We start from the raw sequence: 23,330 nt of genomic DNA, 5'->3' as shown, positions 1-23,330 counted from the left end.
GCTTCCGGTGCCGCTATACTCCCTCGGCAATTGCAAACCCCTACAGAATAGTCGCATCCAACCATGTAGGTGACACTACAATTACCTGATGTCAAGATGGCATGCTAATCCCTCTTACAGTCGTGGGATCTTACTCTGACTTGGATTCCACACCCATATCTAGTGCCAACACCCATATAGGGGTAGGATACATTTGAGCCACCTCGGCGTTTCATTCTTTCTTCCACTTGATGCCTGCAGCTGACCTTCCACATTCTTGTTCCTGGGCCTTTGGTAGCACAGTTAGTAGGATCGCCGTCTTCCCCAAACCGAGTGGAAAAAATCCGAGTTCGAATCCCGTCGACGAGGGAGGAATTTTTGAGTCTTTTTAATAATGTGGCGCTGAGCTAATCGGTTTCAGGTCAGGGTATGTGTTTTTTTTCTCCCGGTTTTTCGTCCAGCAAACAGAAAATCGACTTCTGAACACGCAATTTACAGACAATATACACGGAGTAACATGGCCGTAGTCGCCAATGCTCCTAAAAGAAACCCAATAAAAACAATCTTGTTTCCTGGACTAGGGCCCATGCAAATCCGCCAGATGACGTCCAATGGCCATGTCGACAAGCACTTCATCTGGACCGCATGTCATGTACCCGCAGTATCACATTTACCAGTTTTCACCGCGACAGATGTGCCACCGTGCGGGGAGTACTGCTAATTGCTAAAACACGGGACGGGTCACTGGACAGTGCTATTATTCACTGTATATTTCGTAATTGCACACAATTTCTTGCAACCGGATCGGTGTCCAACAATTTTTGGTAACATAAGGTACATTTTATTCTGCTGCTTCTTAGATTGTTTAGTGCACTGGCGTTTTTTTTTTTTTTTTTTTTATAATCTCTGTGATTTACCAACACTAACCAGAAATCTTGTTTTCTTCCAACTTTACAGTATACTACAATTTGAAATTAAATTACTTGAAAAAAGTGTTTCTTAGAAATTGTCCACGTGGAGAAGGTTAACATCCATAATTTAGGTTCTGCTCTGTTGTATATCTGTCAGCTCATTAGCGCCGTGAGATAACCACCAACGCTTGTCAAGGTCACATGTGCGTTAATAGTCAGGTTGGAGAATTCACAGGCCGTTGATCTTTAATACAGCAGCAATTAGTTTCACCAGATCCAGTCGGGGAGGCTGAGGGTAATGAGCCGTCAATTGGTGAAAGCGCTATTATTCAGTACGTCTATCCATAAATGATCACGCGTTCACTTTTACCGAAAATGAATGGCCTCAAAACACCGCCATTAATAACCATTGAAACTGTTCTCAATACGTTGTTGTCCCAGTTATGGAGCGTATTCTGCATTTTTGTATAATTTTTATATATGGTTTCCCTCCCTGCCCCTTTTTTGAATCTTTGGCTCAAGTGGGTGCTTAAGTGTGACCTTGAGACTTGAAGTTCCCTCTCAACCACGAAAGTGAAGTTCCGTGGTCTCTATTACATATTCAGTAAATAATGTTCTTTAGTTGGGTTTATAAAGATGAATAAACATATTTCGCATAAAAGCAAATGTGTTCATCATGTGAGGTCACTCTTTTCAGTTGTCTGGTTGGTTTATGGAAGTCTTGTTAGGTGCATTAGCGCGCGCATGTGCATAATGAAGAACTTTTGCCTTCACAGTGTCTGTTCGTCCATTCGCATGTAATAACTCTACCCCTATTGGATGAATTTTCATGAAATTCTTTGAAAAAAAAAAATTCAGAAATTTCAAATTTCTTGGAGATTTGTTGGGCCATCCCAAATTTCATTTAAAATCGTACCAATAAGAAATCAGATTATTATTTCATACAGATCATATAGGATATTGATATACCATATATGGCAGTTGAAGCAACGGATATTGTTTGTCGCCCTGCGCTAATTGGAGGAATGAAAGGACAGTATGGAGAATGCGCAGAAACGAAATATTCTCAGTTCGCGCATAAGTCGTTGATTGATTTTTTTTTGTTATAAATCATGATTATTGCTATCTGCTAACACGCCTGAAAACATTAATAACCTGTTCAGGGCTCTTAGTGGCGATTGTGATTGTAAGAAATGAATGGTGATATGCATATTAAAATCAAATTTAAGATGAACACGCTCGCTCTCTCTCTCTCTGGCATGAAAACATTTCAGTAAAACCATATATGATTTCAGTATTGAAACGAAACCACATATATCTTACAAATACACTATATTGCCAAAAGTAACTGAACACCTGCATGTTTCAAAGAACCTTTTATTGATACAATGCTTAATGTGTCGGCGTGCTTTTGGCCTTTCACCGTATCCTCGTCGGTAGATTCCGAACCAATTTTTGATAATAGGAAGGCGGTATTTCGATCCATTCCCCCTGAAAATTGCACTTTTCTTGAAACACTTGTCTCCGTAAACTTCTAACATTTCTCTCACCGACTTCGTAGCAGTCGTGTTGAAAATTATAGAGAATAACGAAACATTGCTCTGTCCTTAAATCTTTGATTATGCAGCACAGAAAACGGTTCATAATTGAAGCATGTAACTTAAGGCACTTTGAAACTGCCAGGCAACAAGCAACTTGAACTTGCAAATCTGCCCGCGTCCAACGATATTCTCCTGTATATGACATTTCGTCGAAACTTGAGAATTTGTACGGTGGTGCTGCCATTCCGGAAAATAAATGATCAGCCTATGTATAAAACTTTGCCATACATCCATAAGTGTATATATATTGCAGAGTTTGATAAATTTAATGGGATAATGTAGAATATTTTGCGAACTATTATTGTTAATTTTGGTATAAATTAGGAGGATTTTTGCGAAGAATACTCGTATATACGAATTCTGGAAGTGATCTTCACGAACAAGAACTGAACTATAACCATTCTGTCTCTAATCACTCTCTGTGACAGTATTTGATACACAAATAGAAGGCACAGTGCACATTGCTTAAACTTTAAGGCCCAGCGTAACACGCGCACTGGTAACTTTTTTTTTTTTTTTTTCCCTTTGTTCAGAGTCGGATTTAGATATGAGGGACTCTAATCCAAAGCATGTGAATGTATAATTACAATTTTTATCCTCGCGAAATGAAACTGCAAGGATTCAAGCCATGGCTTATTTAGGACCTTTCTGGAGGCCACCAAGCCATTTTGTACCAATGATCAATATTACGTAGATCAGCGGTTCTCAAACTTTAGTGACCTAAGGAACCCATTTTAGCGTGAAAATGTGTTCGTGTACCCCACGCTTACTAGTACTCTTTATGCTCAAAATGTTTTCAAATTGTTTTTCAGTTTTTAATGAAAACAAATTTCGGACATTATTCGCGTATCCAGGTGAAATAGGCCCCCGGCCATGTTTAAATTTGAGGTCCCTTTAATATATATATGTGGCATCGATTTAATTGTATCTCATATTGTGGCTACCTTCACAACGAGTTACCATGATGTTGCACTACCTCGAAGAAGTAACGCTTCACCAATGGAGACTATTGTTACTTATTCTTGGCGGATACCACCACGCAGACGGCACCGTTTCAAGGCTTAATTTTGTATATGTGTGGGATAATAGCTCTATTATCCACTTGCCCCTATTAGACTTAGAAAAGCAAAAAGTAGAGGAAAGTAATATTAGGAGTGGAAGGAGAAAAACGAAAGGGACAATAACTCCTTCAACTCACACCACCTATAACCTCATGAGCTGCTCGAATAGGCAACGCTTCCCCAGTATGGAAGATTGTTGTTACCTATTCTCGGAAACTCCGGGCAGCATCAGGCTCCACTGGTGACCATTTCAAGGCTTATTGGCCTATCATCGGTGGATGGTACCCTGGTGTTGCAATCATGCCAATCCAGTTATGAAGTATAATTCCACAATATGAAAGATGCCAAATGGTGTACATAGTAATAATAGTAAGAGAAATAAACGCACAAGGCGTAATTATTAGTCTACGAATTGGAAATTCACTACAGAACTATCAGTGATATTTCGCAGTACTTCGTTTGTGTTGTGAAAAATCACTGATAGTTAAGTCTGTAGTGAATTTCCAATTAGTAGTCTATTATGCCTTGTGCGTTTATTTTTCTTAATATATATATATATATATATATATATATACAGGGTGTCTCAAAAATATTGGTACAAACGTTTAGGGGAGGTAGGTAACATCTAAAGGAATGTGAATCGCATAGGAACCCATAACCGGAAACGTCACCGTAAGTCGGTACACGGCGCTGTTCATCAGTTCGCGAGAGGGAAAATTTCTGGTTTACTCATTCAAGCAGTAGTCGCCGCACGAAGAGCATGCATCGATATACGAACTGTGAGCTGGCAGACATGCACCTAGTATATGGATTAGCAGAGGGCAATAGACGAGCCGCTTAACGAATTTATGGAGAACGCTTCCCAGACAGACATGTACCAGACCACCGTTTGTTTGCGCGTGTGCATCAAAATTTGTGCGATTATGGGTCATTTAGAGGTAACAGGAGTAGTGCGGGCAGTCCACCTTCGACGCGAACTCCCGCCATGGAAGAAAGTGTGTTGAATACTTTCCACAATAATCCTACTATCAGTACACGTGCCGTTGCCTCTGCCTTAGGAGTGTCTCGTTGCAGTGTACAGCGTGCCTGGCACGACGATTCCTTACACCCCTTCCATCTCCAAAGGGTTCAGTTATTGCTCCCCCAAGATCATCCTGCACGTGTGGCTTTTGCACAGTGGTTTCTCCAAGAAAGTGTTCAAGGCTTGAATTTTCCAGCCTATGTTTTGGTCACGGATGAGGCTTATTTCACTCGGAAAGGCTTATTCAATCGGCACAATGCTCATGTGTGGGCTCACGACAACCCACACGGTGTGCGCCCCCCATGTGGCACAACATCGCTTCGCAATAAATGTGTGGGCAGGCATGGTCGGTGACTGCTTAGTTGACCCATACCTGTTACCATCCCGCATGAACTCCACTAAATATCGGATTTTTCTTGAACAAGTTCTACCAGGGTTACTTGACGATGTTCCAGCAAATGTGAGATGCGACATTTGGTTTCAACATGACCGGGCGCCTGCCCCCATTATGGAAGGTGTGTTCGTGACCATTTGAACAGGCGTTTTGGGCGTCGATGGATTGGCTGTGGTGGACCCGTTGCCTGGCCCCCACGCTCACCTGATTTATCGAGTCTTGATTTCTTTCTGTGGGGGGAGCCCTCAAATCTATCGTGTATCAATCGCCTGTGAAGACGGAAATGGATCTCGTGGCGAGACTCGTCTGCGCTGCTGCTACTGTCAAAGAAACTCCAGGTGTGTTCGACCGTGTCTGCCAATCCATGCTGCGTCGGTGTCATCGCGTCTCATGGTGGAACCTTCGAGCATCTGTTGTAACATCATGAAATGCATCCATCTCATACTCCATTGTTAATATTATGTCAAATAAATGTTTGCCACTAATTACTATCTTGTGTCATTTCTGCTTCTTGTGCCAGTCCTATGGGTTCCTATGTGATTCACATTCCTTTAGATGTTACCTACCTCCCCTAAACGTTTGTACCAATATTTTTGAGACACCCTGTATATAACAAATAAATACAAATACTCCATAGGTTATTATATTATATATTGTTTTATTCATCCATACATTGATACATAATTTTCCGTCATCCGTAAAAACTATTTTATTAGAAACTTTTATCACTACTTTAGAAAATATTTACAGTACACTGAAAATGAGGCTCCTCTTCAGGTGAGGCCCCGGCCATGGTCGGTTTGACCGGCCCCCTTCAGGGGATACGCGCAGGGTCGCGTTAACGCGACCCTGCGCTTATCCCCTGAAGTATTTGTGCCTGATGTAACCGAGTGGTCAGTTGCGAGAATGTAGTAGCACATGCTCTTTGAGTGAACCGTGACTGCTAAATACGGTTATCTGACATGTTGGTCGTGTCGGAGTATAAACAAGAACATATTTACAGATCCTCCCCAAAAGGGGTTCTCGGAACAAACTTTAAGAAACGCCGAAATGCTAACACGATTGAAATGTAACGCACTACTTGCATGTACTTCTCTAAAAATTCTCTTGCATGGTTTTCCTTCCCAAGAAACTTGGATTTTTTTTTTTTTTTTTTTTTTCATCCTGCGAAACAGATCATAGAACACGCTTCCTTTAGAGGCACGACATACCAACATTAAATTCATAATTACCTTGGCTTATACTAATCTAAACAGTTCAAACAACTCTGTCCATCATTACTTGTACTTCCATATGTACAGTTCGAGTGTTTCTTAAAAATCAGTTTTAGATAACCAAGTTAAGTGTTTCGAGGTGGCAGCCATGTTTAACTCGATCGTTAGAGTAGAAAGCTTGACATTTTTATCTTCTCGAGTATTGCTGAATGCCGCATCTAGCTAATGCATAAAATTATTTCATATACGTATGGATTTACCCCTGTTTTAGTGTGCCGTTCCATCGATTACTTGAGTTGTATACGCGACTGACAGGCGTGTTTAGATTGAGCGCAAATCAATAATGACGTCGCCTGTAATCCATAAAATACTGCGTGTAATGAACCGTGCAGGTGACAAATGAAAGCCGCCTCACTCTCTGGGGGCGTTTTAATACACTTTTCCGCCGCAATTTCTCCACTTTATGGCCATGTCCAACATTTATGACTGCTTGTTTCTCCATAGCCTGAATGAATTCCCCTACCCCGAATTGATGGATAATGAGCAGTCATGGAATAGCATCTGGAAAACTCTCTGGAGGCCTTTTTATTCGAAGTTGTAGAGAACTCTCGTAGTGCGTTGCAGCGGTGGGGTGGTCAAGACTGAGTGATCACTTTTACTGCTGTTTGGATAGAAATATGTCAACATTAATAGAAAATACGTTTCCTTTTCATCAGCAGATTGATTGATTTATCTATTCTAACAATAACGCTAATGTAGTGCAGAAGTTTCAAACCAGGTGGCCAATGCAGCCATTTAGTGGTATTAACCTAATTATAAAATCTCGTCCGGTTCAGTGATCGAACTTTTAATAATACAGTATACAACTCTTTTTCTTCAATACTTACTCATCACCAAAGTGGAAGCTGAAATATTGGTTTATATATTGGAATGGATGCGAGTTACACGTAACTCGCATCCATTCCACATTAGACTATGCTAATTAGATTTGTTCACCTGTCAGAGACTTCTCAGATTAATAATCTTAAAAGCAACCAGGTTTTTATGTTGGACGCTAACAGCTTAAACTTTCAAGTCAAAATTCTGCAGAGAATTTTGACTTGAAATTTTTTCAACAAGTTAATTCTTCCCTGAGTTCTATCTGCTGCACTACGTTATTAAAATTAAATTTGACTATCTTGGGCAGTCACCCAGGAAAAGCCTTTGTAGGGGTACACTTTTATTCTGTGTACTATGTATATAACTATATGTTGTTACCCTTGGACCTCTGACTGCATAAGTCCAGGGATTTTGGGTTAGCTAGAATAGAGTGAGAAAAACTGACACAGTTTGTCTCACTCTATTCTAATAAATACACAGTTAATTGTAACATGTTTAATACAAAGGTTTAAACTCATGTACATAAAAATTTTCCACTAATTGTACAATACAGGCAAACTCTACAGGGATGTACCGTTACAAAAGTTCTTTACTAAATCTCATTACCACGAAGAATAATTTACAGTCCTTTTAAGACATCAGTTGGGTTTTATCCTTCCACTTTACTGGTTAATCATGTCATTCGCAGATAGGAGTACAGAATGTTTTTTGGTCATTATACTCTTATCCCCAAAGAGTATATCTTGGCTAGGTATAATAATGATAAACAGTACTTACAATTAATTTTCCCCTTCTCCAGGTTGGGCCAGCTTCTTGGTTTTAGGACGACTTTCCATTATGGTCTTCATTTCGGGATTCCTTTGTTCTGTACTTCCAAAAAAAAACTCACCGACCAACTCCCTCTCTAAAACGGCCTACTCACTCTGCACGACCAACTCTCTCTCTCTCCGTTTCCCGCCGAACAAATCCTTATATAACCCATTTGGTCCTAAATTCTCCCCTACCCCTTATTTTAATATAATCCCCGATTAATTTCTTCGTCCTTGGCCTTCTCCGTTTCTCCTGGCCCGGACTTTTTCGAGGAATTCTGACCTGACCTTTCTGTAGGTCGAAGTGCACCGTCCTTCTGAGAAATTTTCCTCGCCCTTAAGCACCTTCCTAATGGTTAATCTTTCGTTGGCGGGTATAATTAAATTTTCACCGAATCAGTCTAATTTGTAAGAATATATTCCAATGTTAAATGGATATATATTATTTTATTTTATTTTTTTTTTTTAGTAAGCCAAAGTTTTTTTTTTTTTTTTTTTATGTAAACCCCAAACACGAGAGGTATTAGAACCTATAGTACTTAGTACCGTGCTTGGGTTGGAGATTGAGAAGATGAAAGAAGATATTTGTTGACATTAGACTTGAACTTCTGTAGACTGTAATTTTCAGGATATATGTATGAAGGAAGGTTGTTCCAGAAAACGGCAGTTGAATGAATAAACGAGGAAGATAAAAATTTGGTTCTGTGGGTTTGAAGTGGACAGTAAATGGATGTTGGTCGTTGGCGGCACGTGTTCGGACTGTTTTGAAAGAGAGAGTGGGAATTATAGAAGCCAATTCAGAAGAACAGTGCCCATGGAAGTATCTGTAGAAGAGGCATACAGCAGAAACAGTACGTCTATGAGACAGTGAGTGGAGGGACTCTGTTAGAGATGAATCATTAATTAACCTAAGTAATTAACCATCAAGAAGCCTGAGAGAGGTTTTGGGGGCACCACCCCAGATGTGGGAACAATATTCCATGGCTGGGCGGATTTGCGATTTATACAGAGTAAGCGGCTGTTTGGAATAAAAGTAACGCTGAGAGCGAAAGAGAAAACCAAGTTTTTTAGATGCAGAGGAAGCAATATTTGTAATGTGCTTGTGCCAAGAGAGATTAGAAGTCAGGGTAATCCCCAAAAGAGATATATCATTTAGCTTACACCTTACTGGCACTATTCACTATTAAGCGATAGCGAACTGTTCATACCATAGGTCCAAGAAACACTTATTTCTCCTCCTCCATGCTGGACGGAGGTTTAAGTTTTATTTATACTCCAGAATGACCACCAAGATCAGAAGAGTTTATAGCTAATCATTTTGACAAGAATACAATCATTAACTGCGTGAGCTCGAACCGCTGTTACTCCAAACAAGTATATTACTGACTGTTGCTCTGACCACACAGCTTCGTCAAGCTTGAGAATTGTAGTAGTGGTTAGACCCCCCCACCTTGAATACGGTATTCAGGTCTGCAAAACCTCATTTTAATAAAGATGCGGATCTGTTGGGACGGATGCAAAGAAGAGCAACAATGTTAATAATGGCTACAAAGAAAGACTTGAATTCTATAAAATGCAGAGCCTGGAAACTAAGCACCTGCAAGGAGATCTGATTGAGGTGTTTAAGGCTGTTAATGAATTGTATGAAATGTATCTCCCATACATAAGGGTGGCTCTAAAAGTGAAGTGGGAAATTATCGACCTGTCAGTCTGACTTCAGTAGTAGGGAAAATCATGGAGGCATTGATCAAGGGTGGAATTCAGGATCATTTGGATCGAATTGAAATTCTCAAGGATACTCAGCATGGTTTTTTAAAGGGAAAATCATGTTTAACAAATCTGGTTCGCTATTTCGAAAGGGTCACTCACGAGCTGGATTTAGGGAATAATTTCGACATTGTTTATTTAGATTTCAGCAAAGCTTTTGACTCAGTCCCACATGAGCGGTTGCTTTATAAGCTGGAACAGGTTGGAATCACTGGGAAAATCCTTAGATGGATAGAAGGATGGCTTCAGGGCAGGAGGCAGAGGGTTGTGATAAATGGCTATTCCTCAGATTGGGTTGATGTAAGAAGTGGGGTTCCCCAAGGATCAGTATTAGGACCACTGTTGTTTTTAATTTTCATAAACGACATTGATGAAGGGATTGAGGGCGTGATGTCTAAATTTGCAGATGATGTTAAAATTGGTAGAGTAGTTAATGATCACTGTCAAGCTGAGCTTCTTCAGAGAGACCTAGATAGACTTCAAGAATGGTCAGAAAAATGGCAGCTGTGCTTTAATCCAACAAAGTGTAAGGTATTACACCTGGGAAACAGTAATCCCAAAATAACTTATTCACTTGGTGGAGTTCAACTAAACCCAGTACTGGAGGAAAGGGACTTGGGTGTTACGATACGGTCAGACATGAAATTCTCTGAGCATTGTAAACAGGTTGCAAGGAAGGCCCATGGTGTCCTATCGATGATCTATCGAACTTTTGCAAAGTAGAGATAGGGACGTGATAATCCCATTATATAAGGCCTATGTTAGACCACACTTGGAATACTGTGTTCAAGTATGGAGACCGCACCTAAAGAAAGACATCGAGCTTCTTGAAAGGCTGCAAAGAAGGGTAACTCGCCTGGTGAGATCGGCAAAAGGTCTAATCCTTATGAAGAAAGACTTCGAATATGTGGGTTGCAGAGTTTGGAAACTAGACACCTTAGAGGAGATTTGATTGAGGTGTTTAAGGCTCTGAGAGGCATCAGTAAAATGAATGAGGACAAAATTTTCAAGATTATAAATGATGCTAGAACTAGGGGACATAAATTCAAGTTACGCGGGGAAATGTTTAGATTGGACTGCAGGAAGTTTTATTTTAGCCAGCGAGTTATAAATTACTGGAATAAGTTGCCTTCATAGGTGGTAGAGGCCGACAGTTTGGGGAAATTCAAAGGTCATCTGGATAGTACTTTCGGGTAAGGGAAGCGCATAGGATGATAGGATTAATTTCCTTTTTATTTAATTTTTAATTTCATTTTATTATTTTTATTTATTTATTAATTATTATTATTTATTTATTTAATTTTTGTTTTTATCATTGTTTTGTTCGGATTTTTTTTTTTGGCTGGTGCAGCATAAGCCATAGGCTTTCTTGCACCATACGGCCGTTACTAATACTAATTGAATAAAACTAAATGCTGATGGCATCCTTCATTTTGAACAGACATCACACATAATAGGGCATAAATTTAACTTTAAAAAAGGGTGGTTGCAGGATAGATGTGTGTCAATTTTCTCTTTCATCCAGAGAGTAATTGATTGTTGGACCAGACTTTCGTTTGCTGTTATGGAAGTGGGTAATTTGAATAAATTAAAGAAGGATTGGATAAATGAAGTGGGCAGTGTTTTTACTGATGCTGTATAAACTTATTCCTTGCCTTATATTGCCACCACTAGTACTATACTACGGTACGACCATGTGAGTCAGAGGAGTTTTCAGTTTTACCAGAATGCAGTCATTACTGTATTTAGTGCCGACCGTGTAGGTAAAGGTGCATGCCTGGCAACCCAAAGGGCGCGGGTTCGATTCTCGCCTCGGGCTTGGATCACAGTAAAATGCAAAAACTTTGGGAGGTGCATTATGGCCATAGAAGCTGATGCGCCAACAACTAACAAGAAAAAAAAAAAAAAAAACTGTATTTAGTCACGTGGGCGCGAACCACGGTCAACATAAACTCGTATTCATTCTGATATTAACCACTCGGCTGTGTTTTCCTGCTTACATGTTTGTTCTTTTCGACTCTTTCTTGGACTGTTGGTAATTCAGCTCTGGGCCCTGCTTTTGGCCCTCTATTATCAAAATATACAGCCACACTGATTGAACTTCAGCTTGGTGCTTCCTTTTGTTTGCATACGATGTTCCAAATGGAGGTCTCCAGAACGTTGAGAGGTCCTGCCCAATAGCGTCGCTCCACCTCTTCACTAATTTAATAAATTAACTGTGCTGTTTTCGTTTGGAATTGATCATGGTAAATGGCCTCTCCACCTCCTGTAGCTTTATTTACTGCTTCTGTATTATTGCAATTTTTGTCCTCTACAATTTTCTCATAAGAAATCACTTGCATAAAATATAGTTTTTTTTAAGCATTCTAATACTTCTGCTAATAGTATACTTTCACTAAATCTTGATTTGCTTGTTGGAACGTCTCCCCAGAAGCAGACGACCAAATGAGATCTTGCGATATACAATAAAAAGAGGCCTTCGTAACAAGAACTTAATAGACTATTACCAAAGCGATAGTTATTCATTCTTGTTGACGCCTGACACCCTTGAGTACAACAGAATTATCTGTTTTATAATCTTATTCTACGAAGCTCGGGTCTTCCTATTCAACAGAAAGTTTCAGTGACATTGGGTAGAAACCTTAGCCGAAAAAATTGAATTAATTGAAATCACTTTTTCTTTTCCGCTTCTCTAAATCGACTGTACAGTGAGAGAACATTACAGATTCATTAGTAACTTCCTGTAGGTCGCTGAAAGAAGAGCAGATAATTATGTGGTGCGATTTTAAGTGAATTCAAGGTCGTAAAAGATTACAGAAGTCATTGAAAGAGGATTTGAAGATGGTTAGACTAATTAGGATATTTAGACTAGATTGGAATATTAACTTCCTAATTAGCATCAGGTATCACAACCATATCGTCGTTCGCTTAATTATCGAAGCTAACAAAATCCAGGAATTATAATGGGGAAAACATTAGTCATTTAGAAATTCCTCTTTTACATTTTCAGTTTCTAAATCATATATCATTTATCTCTAAGTTTAATGATTGCGAAAAGTAAATCAAAAGATCTTAGACTGTGTGTATAGATTAATAAAGCTTAAAGAATAATAAATAAATTTGAAATATGAGAATAAATTGATAAGTGACTGAATGTTATTCAGGTATACAAAAGAGAAACTCTGGGCACCTTGCGCAAAGAGTCAAGGAAATGACATCACATGTGACCAGTTATTACCACACTTATGTAGAATATGAATATTAATATTTATCCACTGTTAATACTAATATTTTATTGCAGCATGACAATGCTCAGCCATTTTAGTCCTTAAAACTGTTGGTATTATTGCGAAATTTTAACATGAAATCTTAGAACATAGAACATTTGCCTTCTGGTCTTTGAAAGGAAGGGTTCAACTTCGTGTGATAATCAACTGATGGACTGTGCAAACCTCTTGCATAGAAATGCAGAGTAGAGGTCTTGCAGTGAATAAAAATACTTGTGCAAAGTTGGAATTCCTGTTTAATTAAGTAAAAGAATAAAACATTTCTCTATATGATCTATTGTTTTATAGTAAAATTTTCATTAATTTATGAATCACTTTTTGTAAAACTAAAAGAATCCTTCGATGTTCTCCTTGTGCATAGTTCATTCAACAGAGCTAACCAAATTATCAGCTGCTCTCGAAGGTTAAGATTCCAGGAATCAAGAACTACTACTCAACAGGAAGTTGAGTAGTTGAGGCCAAGGCCGGACTATAGAAGTTCTTTACCCTATAGATAAGGATGAATGCGATAAACAGACTTAACATTGACCTATAAGATATTTCAGACACGCCAAACAGCGAGCTTGGGACAGGTTAAATTGCCATCCACGTTGCTTATGATGTCACGTGCTACTATTATGACATTCAAAATCATTTTACCAGTATATAAGTGTAGGTAAATGTAACTTTCCGAACAACTTATGTTGATAGCGCTGATTTATATGTATATTGTTAAATTTATTTTTTATTGTTCGCAATATACAGTAGTTGGAGGATCCAAAGCTTTGGATCTTTGACCTCTGAAGGATTCAAAGCTCGAACGGACCTTTCATAGCATTTCAAAGATGCTCCACAGGGTTCGTGTCCGGTGAACGCGGAGGCCATCCATGGTGATAACATCAGCGGAATGCTCTTCGAACCATGTTCTAGTCATCACGGCTCTGTGGGGAGGCGCTTGTTGTTATTTGGTTTTTAGGAGCATTAGCAACTATGGCCATATTGCTCCAGGATATGCGGTGGTCATTCCCTGACCTTTCCGCATCCTCCGTATTTGGTGGTGACGGGCTCGAACCCCGGTCTAATCAAGAAGCGTGTGCTACGCACTGCTGCTCCTTCCCACCTGGCTACGGAGGCGCATTGACCTGCTGGAAGAGTCAATTGCCCTGTAGGTTCACGATGACCATGAAAGGATGCAGATGGTCTGCAAGGATGGACACGTAACCTGGACCGCTCAGAGATGCGTCTAAATGTACCATAGGTCCCAACGTGTGCCAGTTGAACACACCCCAGACCATTATCGACCGTCCACCTGCCTGGACAGTTCCTTGTTGACATGACGGGTGCATAGCTTTGTGCGGTTTTCGCCAGATACACACACTGCCGTTCGCTCTAAATAACTGGAAACGGGACTCATCGGATCAGGAGACCGGTCTGTAATCATCCAAGGTCCAGTGCCGATGTTCTTTCGCCCATTTGAGGCGTAGGTTCCTGTGTCGTGGTGTTAGCAATGGGAGACTCTGGTGGATCGGTGGCTCCCATAAACTATTGCGGCTAATGATCGCCTGATGGTCTTTGTGGAGACGTTTCTGGCACCTCCCTCGTTGAAGTCAGCGATAATTTGTGCCACTGTCGCTCTCCAGTTAGCTGAAACAATTAGAGACAGACGTCGATGGCCACGTTCATCCGCCACCTTTCTCCACCCACAGCGCTGTCCACGATATGATATCATTCCGGAAACGGTGTATTCTCAATACTGTCGAACGGGGATAGTGCAATTTCTGTATCGCCTTCGCGATAGAATGATCCATGCTTTGGGCACCCACTATCATCCGTCTTTCAAAGTCGGTTAACGCAGAATGTTTATCCATACTGGCATCGAATTACCATCTACGTGAACGAAGTGTACCTATATACTGCCAGTCGGTGAGTTTATCCACTAGCGAGAGGGATGACAGCGTCGCGTTGCCCAGGAACCAGGTATCCCACGAATTCTGACCTTTTCGTGTGTATCATTATTAACCCTTTGTCCTTAGTCCATCACGGAAAAAAAAAAAAAAAAAAAGTATACTGGATATGAGTCCTTCAAACATAATTTATTTTCGAGTTTACATGAGTTATTTTAACAAAGGTGATAAATAAAACATTAAAAAAAACGCTGCAGACATTTTAAATATTTGCTATTTATATGATTTTTATTGTGTGGTATTTCTTGAAACATTCACCAGGATGTAATCCTGGTTTTCTGGAGCATTTAACACCCAACTGTTTTCTTCCACTGTACATACTGCACAGTCTTTCTTCATAAATGCTCTTGTTTCATCACAAAATGAAGACAGCCATTCAAATCCCTCTTTGGTATTTGAACTTGATGGCCTTTTTCTAGTCAGGATATTCTTATTTTGGACATTTACTAGCCGGACAAGCAACCTTTTTTTTTGAAACTGCTAGCGATGAAGTTTTTTTTTTTTTTTTTTTTGAGATGGATCAGCGACCTTCATCAAGGTGAAGCTGTTCACATTTGAGACTTGTAATAGCCAGAAAAAACTTTCTCCACCAGTTCATCGATTTCCGACTCCATATTTTTTGTATAATCACAAATAGCAACTGTCTTTTCAATCTGTGAGATTTCTCTTCCTTTTACCTTTCTTGTTGTGACCACAGTTTGGATATCGTAGAAAGTATAAGTACAGTTCTTTTTGTCTTTCCCTGACATCACTCGAACTGTATCTTCCTTTCGGAAACCAGTAACTCTATGTTTTTCAATTTTCTTTGTAGTCTTGATCCCTAGTGATAACCTTCCTCTTTTTAACAACAATGCCCGTTGGGTGTATATTCAGTTTATGTAGTTCTTTTGCTAGTTCATTACTGGTGTAAAATCAGTCAGTGAACAAATGAAATCCACTACCTCCCCCCCATCCTGTCAGATGCAATTTACGGTCCGTCATTTTCTGGTTGATTGTCCATTACATTCAAATCTCTCATGATTTACCGCACTTCATAGGAAATGAAACAAACTTAGAAGAACTTTTGATGTTCCTAAAATATATTGACCTGTACAGGAGCATATAATTTAACATCTATAACTATATGTTGCCTGTTAATAAACAGGAACAGACACAATTTGGCCTCAGTAGCCCTTGTGTCGTTAAGCTCTATACAACAACTACCTCCCCCTCAAAAAGCTTTGAAGAAGTTTTTGGATGAGATGAAACCACCAGCATTGGTTGACAGGTCATCAATTTCTCATCACTTCTGCAAGGTATATATTCGGGATCGGAAATAACATCATCCTCACTATTGGACAAAATTATATTAAATTCTGAATCAGAAAGTTCTAATAATTTCTCAATTTCTTCATCAGAAAAGCTTTTTTGAGACGTTGGTGCCAATACTGAACACTTCCTGGCAGAGAATAAATACACAATGAACACTAAAAACGAAGAAATAAAACTACAGCCACCCGCTTTTAACAGTTGAATGTATTCAATTAGTTCGTGAAAATGTTTATATGAAGTATAAATAGAAGGACGTTCAATAATTACACCAGAAGAGTTGGAAAGCAAGTTATAAAATTGGCAAAACCGAAAGGTGCGTCTGACGGGACATTGGACCGGAAGAGAAACTTTACGATGGTGCGTCAGAGGCGACATTGAACCGCAAAGGGTTAAGAACAAGTTTTGTGTGCCGCTGGAAAAGATGCAAATCTATAATGTAAAATCCATTATTTATATATTTCAAATGCAAAATTATTTTTATATTGTTTATAAAAAGCAGTTTTGATAGTGAATATTATTATTATTAAAATCAGTTTATTTCCCAAGAACCTTGGGTCACCCCTGGACGGCTCTGTGCCAGAAGGGTGTGAATATTTATAGACTAAGGTGCGAGGAACATGTGTTACAATAAACAAGAGTATATGCGTGCTCGACCCGAGATATTTACAGGATTAAATATACAAAATATACAATTGCATGAAGATAAAACAAAGTCTTTGTCAAATAAAAATAGGCAAGTTAAAAAAAAAAAAAAATACATATATATATATATATTTTATTATTTGCAATATACAGTAGTTGGAGGATTTTTATTATTATTCGCAATATACAGTAGTTGGAGGATCCAAAGCTTTGGATCTTCGAGCTCCGAAGAATCCAAAGCTCGAACGGACCTTCCATAGCATCTCAAAGATGTACTTATCTATAGGGTAAAGTCCGGCCTTGGCCTCACTACCCAAGGTATCGCCACTTCCTGTTGTTCTTGATTCCAGGAATCTTAACCTTCGAGAGTAGCAGGAATTTGGTTGGCTCTGTTGAATGAACTATGCAGAAGGTGAACATCGGATTCCTTTAGTTTTACTTTTAGTCTTGTAAACACCTGGATGGCATTTTCTTTCTTTTTTTCATTATTTATTTATTTATTATTATTATTTTTTTTTGTCAATTTGTATAACTTGTTGAAAAAGATAAATTAGCATAATTTCTAAAGGGGGCGCCAAGATATATCCACTATTTCCTTTTCGTGATTTTGTGAATTTTTAATCAGTATTCGGAATCGCATTTCACAAATAATTTTACAATATTTTAATTTGTAATATTTGTTGACTTTGATGCTTTTTTTTCCCCTTGCATTTCTCTTTTATTAAAGATGAGACCTTGGACGACATGGATTCTAGCGTAGGCGTTCGGGAAATTGCTGATGTGCTACGCAGGAAATATGCCGTCATTACAGGTAATAAAGGAATTAAATGTTTTGAGCGTTTTGTTTTTAATCAACTGTGTAATTTCTTAATGTATGGTCACGAGCAATAGGCGCCATGTAATAACAGTGGGCAAAAAAGTTATGCAGTTTTTTTTACTTTTTTTAAGTGTTAAAAATTACAAACTTTGTATACTGTTTAAATGTTCTTTTAAAAATAATTTTTGCAGAATGTGAATCCATTGCTGCAGTCTTCATATCTCAGTTTGCATTTCTCAATTGATTTTTACGACAGGCCACTGCCTTCAAAAACCATTTAATATATTTATTTTTTTGACACTGACAGAATTTATTATTATTTTTTAAGGGTATGTTATCAGGTCCATGGCTTATGTTTTTCTTCACTTCGTTGCTTGTTTTAGATTCATATTAGTGTAGACTATGGGCGTTCGGCAGCGGCCATCTTTGCAGTTCTGAGTCTTCCCCTACTTAAGTACATACCGCTAGTCAGCAGAGGTTCCCAAAATTTCTCGCTTCACGGAGCCCTTACTGTCCCAGTAATTTTTTCACGGCACCCCTAGACCAAAAGAAATACCTAACACAGTGGTTTTCGACCTTTTAATATCTATATAATAATTTTATTCTTTATATAGAGGTACTAAATAAAGATCAATTATAGATCACCACAAAATTAAAAAGATACGGTACAATGGATATTGTACCCTTTTTATAATGAAATAAATATATAAATTAAAATAATAATAATAATAACTAAGTAACTTAAACCCAAATTACACGGCACTCCAAGAATGTTATTGCGACAACCTAGTGTGCCGCGGCACCTCGGTTGAAAACCACTGCGCTAGTGTGTCACACACACACACACACACACACACACACACACACTGATTTCATATTGAGTTTTGAAAATATCCGTTTCTGTTTTCTTTTTTTGTAAGCAGCGTTTTATTCAGAGCGTGCATTATTACTAAGACTTCGGATTGATACGAGATATAAACCTTTCGGCATCGTAAAGGGAAGCAAAGAATAAATCATTTGCACTCTTTAGATTGCTCGATAAGACATCAGGGTGGGGAAAGTGTAAGAATTCAAGTTTGGTTCTTGCCGGGATCGAAGGGCGATCCTTTTCAATCGGGGGCTGGATGCCTTTCATCTCGCAAATTAACTGAGTAACATGATCCCAGCTAACATTGAAATTGCCAGTGACATGAACATCGACCTTTAGACGAGGCTACAAGACGATGTTTTCATAAGAATCGGCGATGATGCATTACAGTTCTGAAGCCTTTCGAACTTACAAAACTGCTAAATTTGTACCTTTAATACATACATAGAGTATATGTTTGTAAATGTTGTGCAATTATACGTGTGATGTTATGTACTGATTAAAAAATAGCGATATTAGTTTGATAAGCTTTCATTTCGAAATGCAGCAGTCGTATGCTACCATGGCTACCGGATTTGCAAGTTTTACTCTATTTATTTGATTACTGTTTATTTATTTATTTTAAATATGCTAGAGCTGTTTCTATGGTATTCCAACCCCAGGCATAATATTATTATTATTACTAGCCATATAGTGCAAGGAAGTCTGAAGCTTATGCTGCACCAGCTAAAAAAAAAAAATTCCGAGTTACCCTGAGAGAGAGAGAGAGAGAGAGGAAGAAGGGAATCACCAAGAAAGAAAAGAATGATGATATCCAGCTCAGGACCCTGGGTGTGCCATAGTGGCTCTATGAGAAAACGATATTGAAAACGCTCTTTTTTGCGGGTTAGAATAGAAATGCCTCTTCTTTTCGATATAACTTCCATAATTGTTAAGTTTACTTGGGTACTCAACTATCTTTAATTAATTCAGTCGCAGTTATGTTTGGTCGAGCCTAACATAGTAGATTCAAAAAGTTGTTGGGATATAAATACAATTATTATTTTGGCGTTATCATGCCTTTAAATGAGGTTTTTACTCACGAAAATCCCCGTCACATCACAAAGCTGTAAAAATACGTGAATCATTGCTGATGATGAAACTTTTACGTCACATTGTCGCTGTTATGTAAAGGACGGAATGACAGCACGTGCAGTTAAATCTGTTGATAATCGCTGTTTAGAATAGTCACTTTCAAAGAGATCACAAAGTACAAAATACTTTACATAGTGAACAGAATATTATTTCCCTTTTTTTTTTTTTTTTTTTTTTCTTTCTTTCATTTGATGCAAGCAAGCAGATTTTGAAGTGACAGTCATCAAAAGAGGTCAGTCGAATTATATTTTTAGACATAACTGCTTTATTTGTCATAATGCATCGTTTATAGAATATCGCAGCCAGGATAAGCATGGGAAAGGGGTTAAATCCTCAAAAAGGCACTGCCCTCTTCACTGTTTGCGACGGGGCAGTAATGAACGAATCAGGGGACCTCCGACTCTGGAGGAATCCAGTTTCCATTACCTTTATTCCGCTTCTCCATTTGTTAATAATACCAGTAATGAATCGATAAACACATCACAGTGCTGTCTTGTTTTTATGCATTTTAATAGAATTTCATGCAGTTTTGGATTAATTTATTAGATCCAAAACATAGGTAGTTTTCTTTCTTTTTTTTTGTTTTACTTCTGTTTCTTGTCTGTGAGTCACTTTTACACAAGCGACTTTAAAAAGTTAATTAATGCTTTGAAAAAGATATTTACAACCTTTAATGCATTTTAAATTTGTTGAAATTAGTTCCTTTAGATTACTGAATTTTACATGATATAATTTTTAAATTTGGAAAGTGCAAGGCTTGATAAACTTAGGATATTAAACAAATAGCCGGGCGATGGTGGCAGGTCACATGACAGTTGACCTTTGAACTTCATGGCTATTCTAGATAGTTACGTAAAAAAGTGAATTATTCGCGTGCGCTTCGGTGAATAGCAAACAATTTACTCTTGATTTTTGCTTTTTTTTTTTTTTTTTTTTCGGTAATAGCTGACGGAAGTTTTCTTTACATATTTATGAAAATATGCTCGTGCAAGTGTTGTTATTATACAAGGAGAAGTGCAAAGTGTGGTATCTCAATTTTGTAAAATCGTTATTTGCAGATGTCATTTAAGGCAAAATCTCCGCAATTGCCTTTTATATATGGCAGCAACTGTCAGCTTTTGCATTCAGTGTGCTGCAGTGCCGGACCAAGGTATTTTCTCTCTCCTGGCAGAAAGATTTTTCGGCGTCCCCTTTACTAAGGATATACTGTATATATATTCATGATTTGTAAAATTTGGCACCCATTAAACACTGGCGCCCCGGGCAGGAGTCTTGCCTAGCCCGTGCCTTAATCCGGCACTGGTATGTTGGCTAGTAAAATTTGGATGTTCTACTTGCCACTATCGGTAGATCAGATTATTAAAATAAATAAATAAAAAACCACGTTTCGCGATTTCATGCGTTCACAGTTCGAATGTTTAGAGCGCTCTGAGTGTTCTAGGCAGCAGCCCAATTCCTTTACCCTCCCTCCCAACCAGCGCGCTCCTTTCAGGCGAAATATGAGTCTATACCCCTCCCTTCCAGGAGAAGGGCTCACAAGTTAATTAAAATTAATGTATCAACAAGCAGTGCCGTACCTAGACTCTTGTTGACCCCGGGCGAAATATTCATCTGGGCTACCCTAGCAAAAATTAAAGGTGGAATTCGTAAAATTGAAAATTATAGGAAACACACAAAAAATATTACTTTGTTCAGTTTTTCTATCAAAAGAATTAATGAATAGTTGGGAGCGGGGGGTGGGAGGCTACATCTGGATATTTATCAAATATACTCAAAAGTAACAAGAATACACAGTATACTCATTTATTTATTACACTACTGATTCAATCAGTATCACAGTGCTTATAATATCCTGATTTTGCAATCTCATTTGGTCATTTGCACAAACTCAGTTTCCTAACTTTTAATATAAAATTAACTGATTAAATTCTGGTTTGACATTACATAAATTAGATTTCTGGTTGAGAATTTTCAAATGATATATATCTTTGTAAATGCAAAACATGAGGGCAGTGTTGTGAACAAGCATATTTTTGAAAATGGTTTCAATAATGTATAATACTGTAGGTTGTACGATGAAACAAAAGTAATGAAAAAAGCCAATTGAGAAGTCTGAATCGGGACTTGCTTGTCATTTCCCAGTTTTTTCCCTTTGCCCCACATGGTGTTAGAATTCAAGCAATCCTAGGAATTTCCTGGAATACAATTAATATTATCTTTAAAAATATTAATAATTTATTAATTGAATGAAACTAAAATATATTTACAAAATAGATTTTTTAAAATGTAATTTATACATTTCCAGTACTTTTGGTATAATAAAACATAAGTTGGTATTAAAAGAATGAAAGAAATCTTTTAAAACAATGGCACTGCTACCAAAGTAGCAAGTGGGCTTCACAACTTCTTTTAATTTCTGTTTATTGATGTATGATAGCTTTTGATATTTATTATTTAAAGCGGTCCCAGCCAACCAGTGGCAACCCCGCTGTCATTTACACGTAATTTAGCAGTACTCTTATATCCTCCCTCTCCTGTTTGCCCAAGTACAGGAGGGGAAAAACCTGCCATGACAAAAAAAAAAGACTGATATGAACAAATTGAAAAATAATCAAATTGCATTAAAAAAAATATACATATAATTAAATTTCAGACAAAGTCCAAACTTCATTAGAAAGATCTGCATCTGCTCCCAGTCTTTTGGAAAGCCAGCAGTGCTAGGAGTTGCTGAGAAGAGAAATTCCAGCACCAGACGTTGCTGAGAGCAGAAATTCCAGCACCAGGAGCTGGAGTTGCAGTGGATATAGCAGACTCAAGCCTCCACGATTTCACAAAATTCTAGGTAATTCGGCATACACCTACCGCATTACAAATCCAAGGCTTCCAGATGCAGAAGAGTCTTCTGCCTAAGAAATATTGCCGTTGCAAAGGCTTGGAAAGCCAAGAAGTTATCCTGTTTATCAACTAGAATTGTCTCACAGCCTTCTGCCATAAGATTGAGATTACTAACCCAAGATACCAATTCAATTTGTAGATCGCAGTACTCCTCACAGTTGTACATAATATGTTCCCGTGATTCTCTTTTGCAACAATGGCAACTAGATCTTTCATTAATTCCTAAATCATGCAACTTTGCATTAATCGAACTATCACCAGTTAATAAGAATATAGCTTGTAAGTTTGGGGCAAACCATTTGAATTTTATCAAGGCTGCATTTCTTAAATCTGGAAAAAATTTTTGTGTAATCTGCCCTTTATCACAAACACTCCAATGCTCTTGCCAGACTTTCACCAAAGCATCCCAGATTCTTGTCCTTTCCTTCCTGGGATCTGCCAAAATGTCCACCTGTATATTCAGAAAAGAACAGGGAATGCCATGGTGGATGAAGAAGTAAGCCAATGCACAATACAATAAATGCAGATCAATAGGCAATTTTCCAGTCACAATCTGCAAAGCTGGAGTCGACACAGTTCTACATGCCATGCACATCCTAAGGAGCATTACTCTTTGATTGGAACTGAGCTTTCTAGTAAATACTTTTCCGCTTACACGTTCAAACCAAATTGGTGCACCATACGTTACCACGGGGATAAATACACATTCATATAGCAAGTTCAGTGCCTTAACTTTTATTCCCCAGCCAACTGTAGTGATTTGAGTAATCATCCCAATAAATTTCCTCACCTTTTCT

The 23,330-nt window shown here is 38.3% G+C and overlaps 1 protein-coding gene across 2 annotated transcripts in view; it reads left to right on the top strand.

Moving 5' to 3' along the window:
• The window catches only part of LOC150091800 (guanine nucleotide exchange factor DBS-like), a 307,604-nt gene that overhangs the window by 95,701 nt on the left and 188,573 nt on the right, over positions 1–23,330 (top strand). For both annotated transcript variants that reach the window (XM_090385772.1, XM_090385768.1), the window contains one exon: positions 17,547–17,630. In XM_090385772.1, coding sequence (XP_090241898.1) covers positions 17,547–17,630 — 84 coding nt within the window. The remainder of the gene's footprint in view (positions 1–17,546; positions 17,631–23,330) is intronic.

Source organism: Mastigoproctus giganteus, chromosome 1, assembly GCF_048544385.1.
Source record: "Mastigoproctus giganteus isolate SK-2022 chromosome 1, ASM4854438v1, whole genome shotgun sequence".
In the NCBI taxonomy this organism is placed as follows: domain Eukaryota; kingdom Metazoa; phylum Arthropoda; class Arachnida; order Uropygi; family Thelyphonidae; genus Mastigoproctus; species Mastigoproctus giganteus.
Note: the sequence above shows the minus strand (reverse complement) of the source record. Positions and strands in the feature narration are given on the sequence as shown.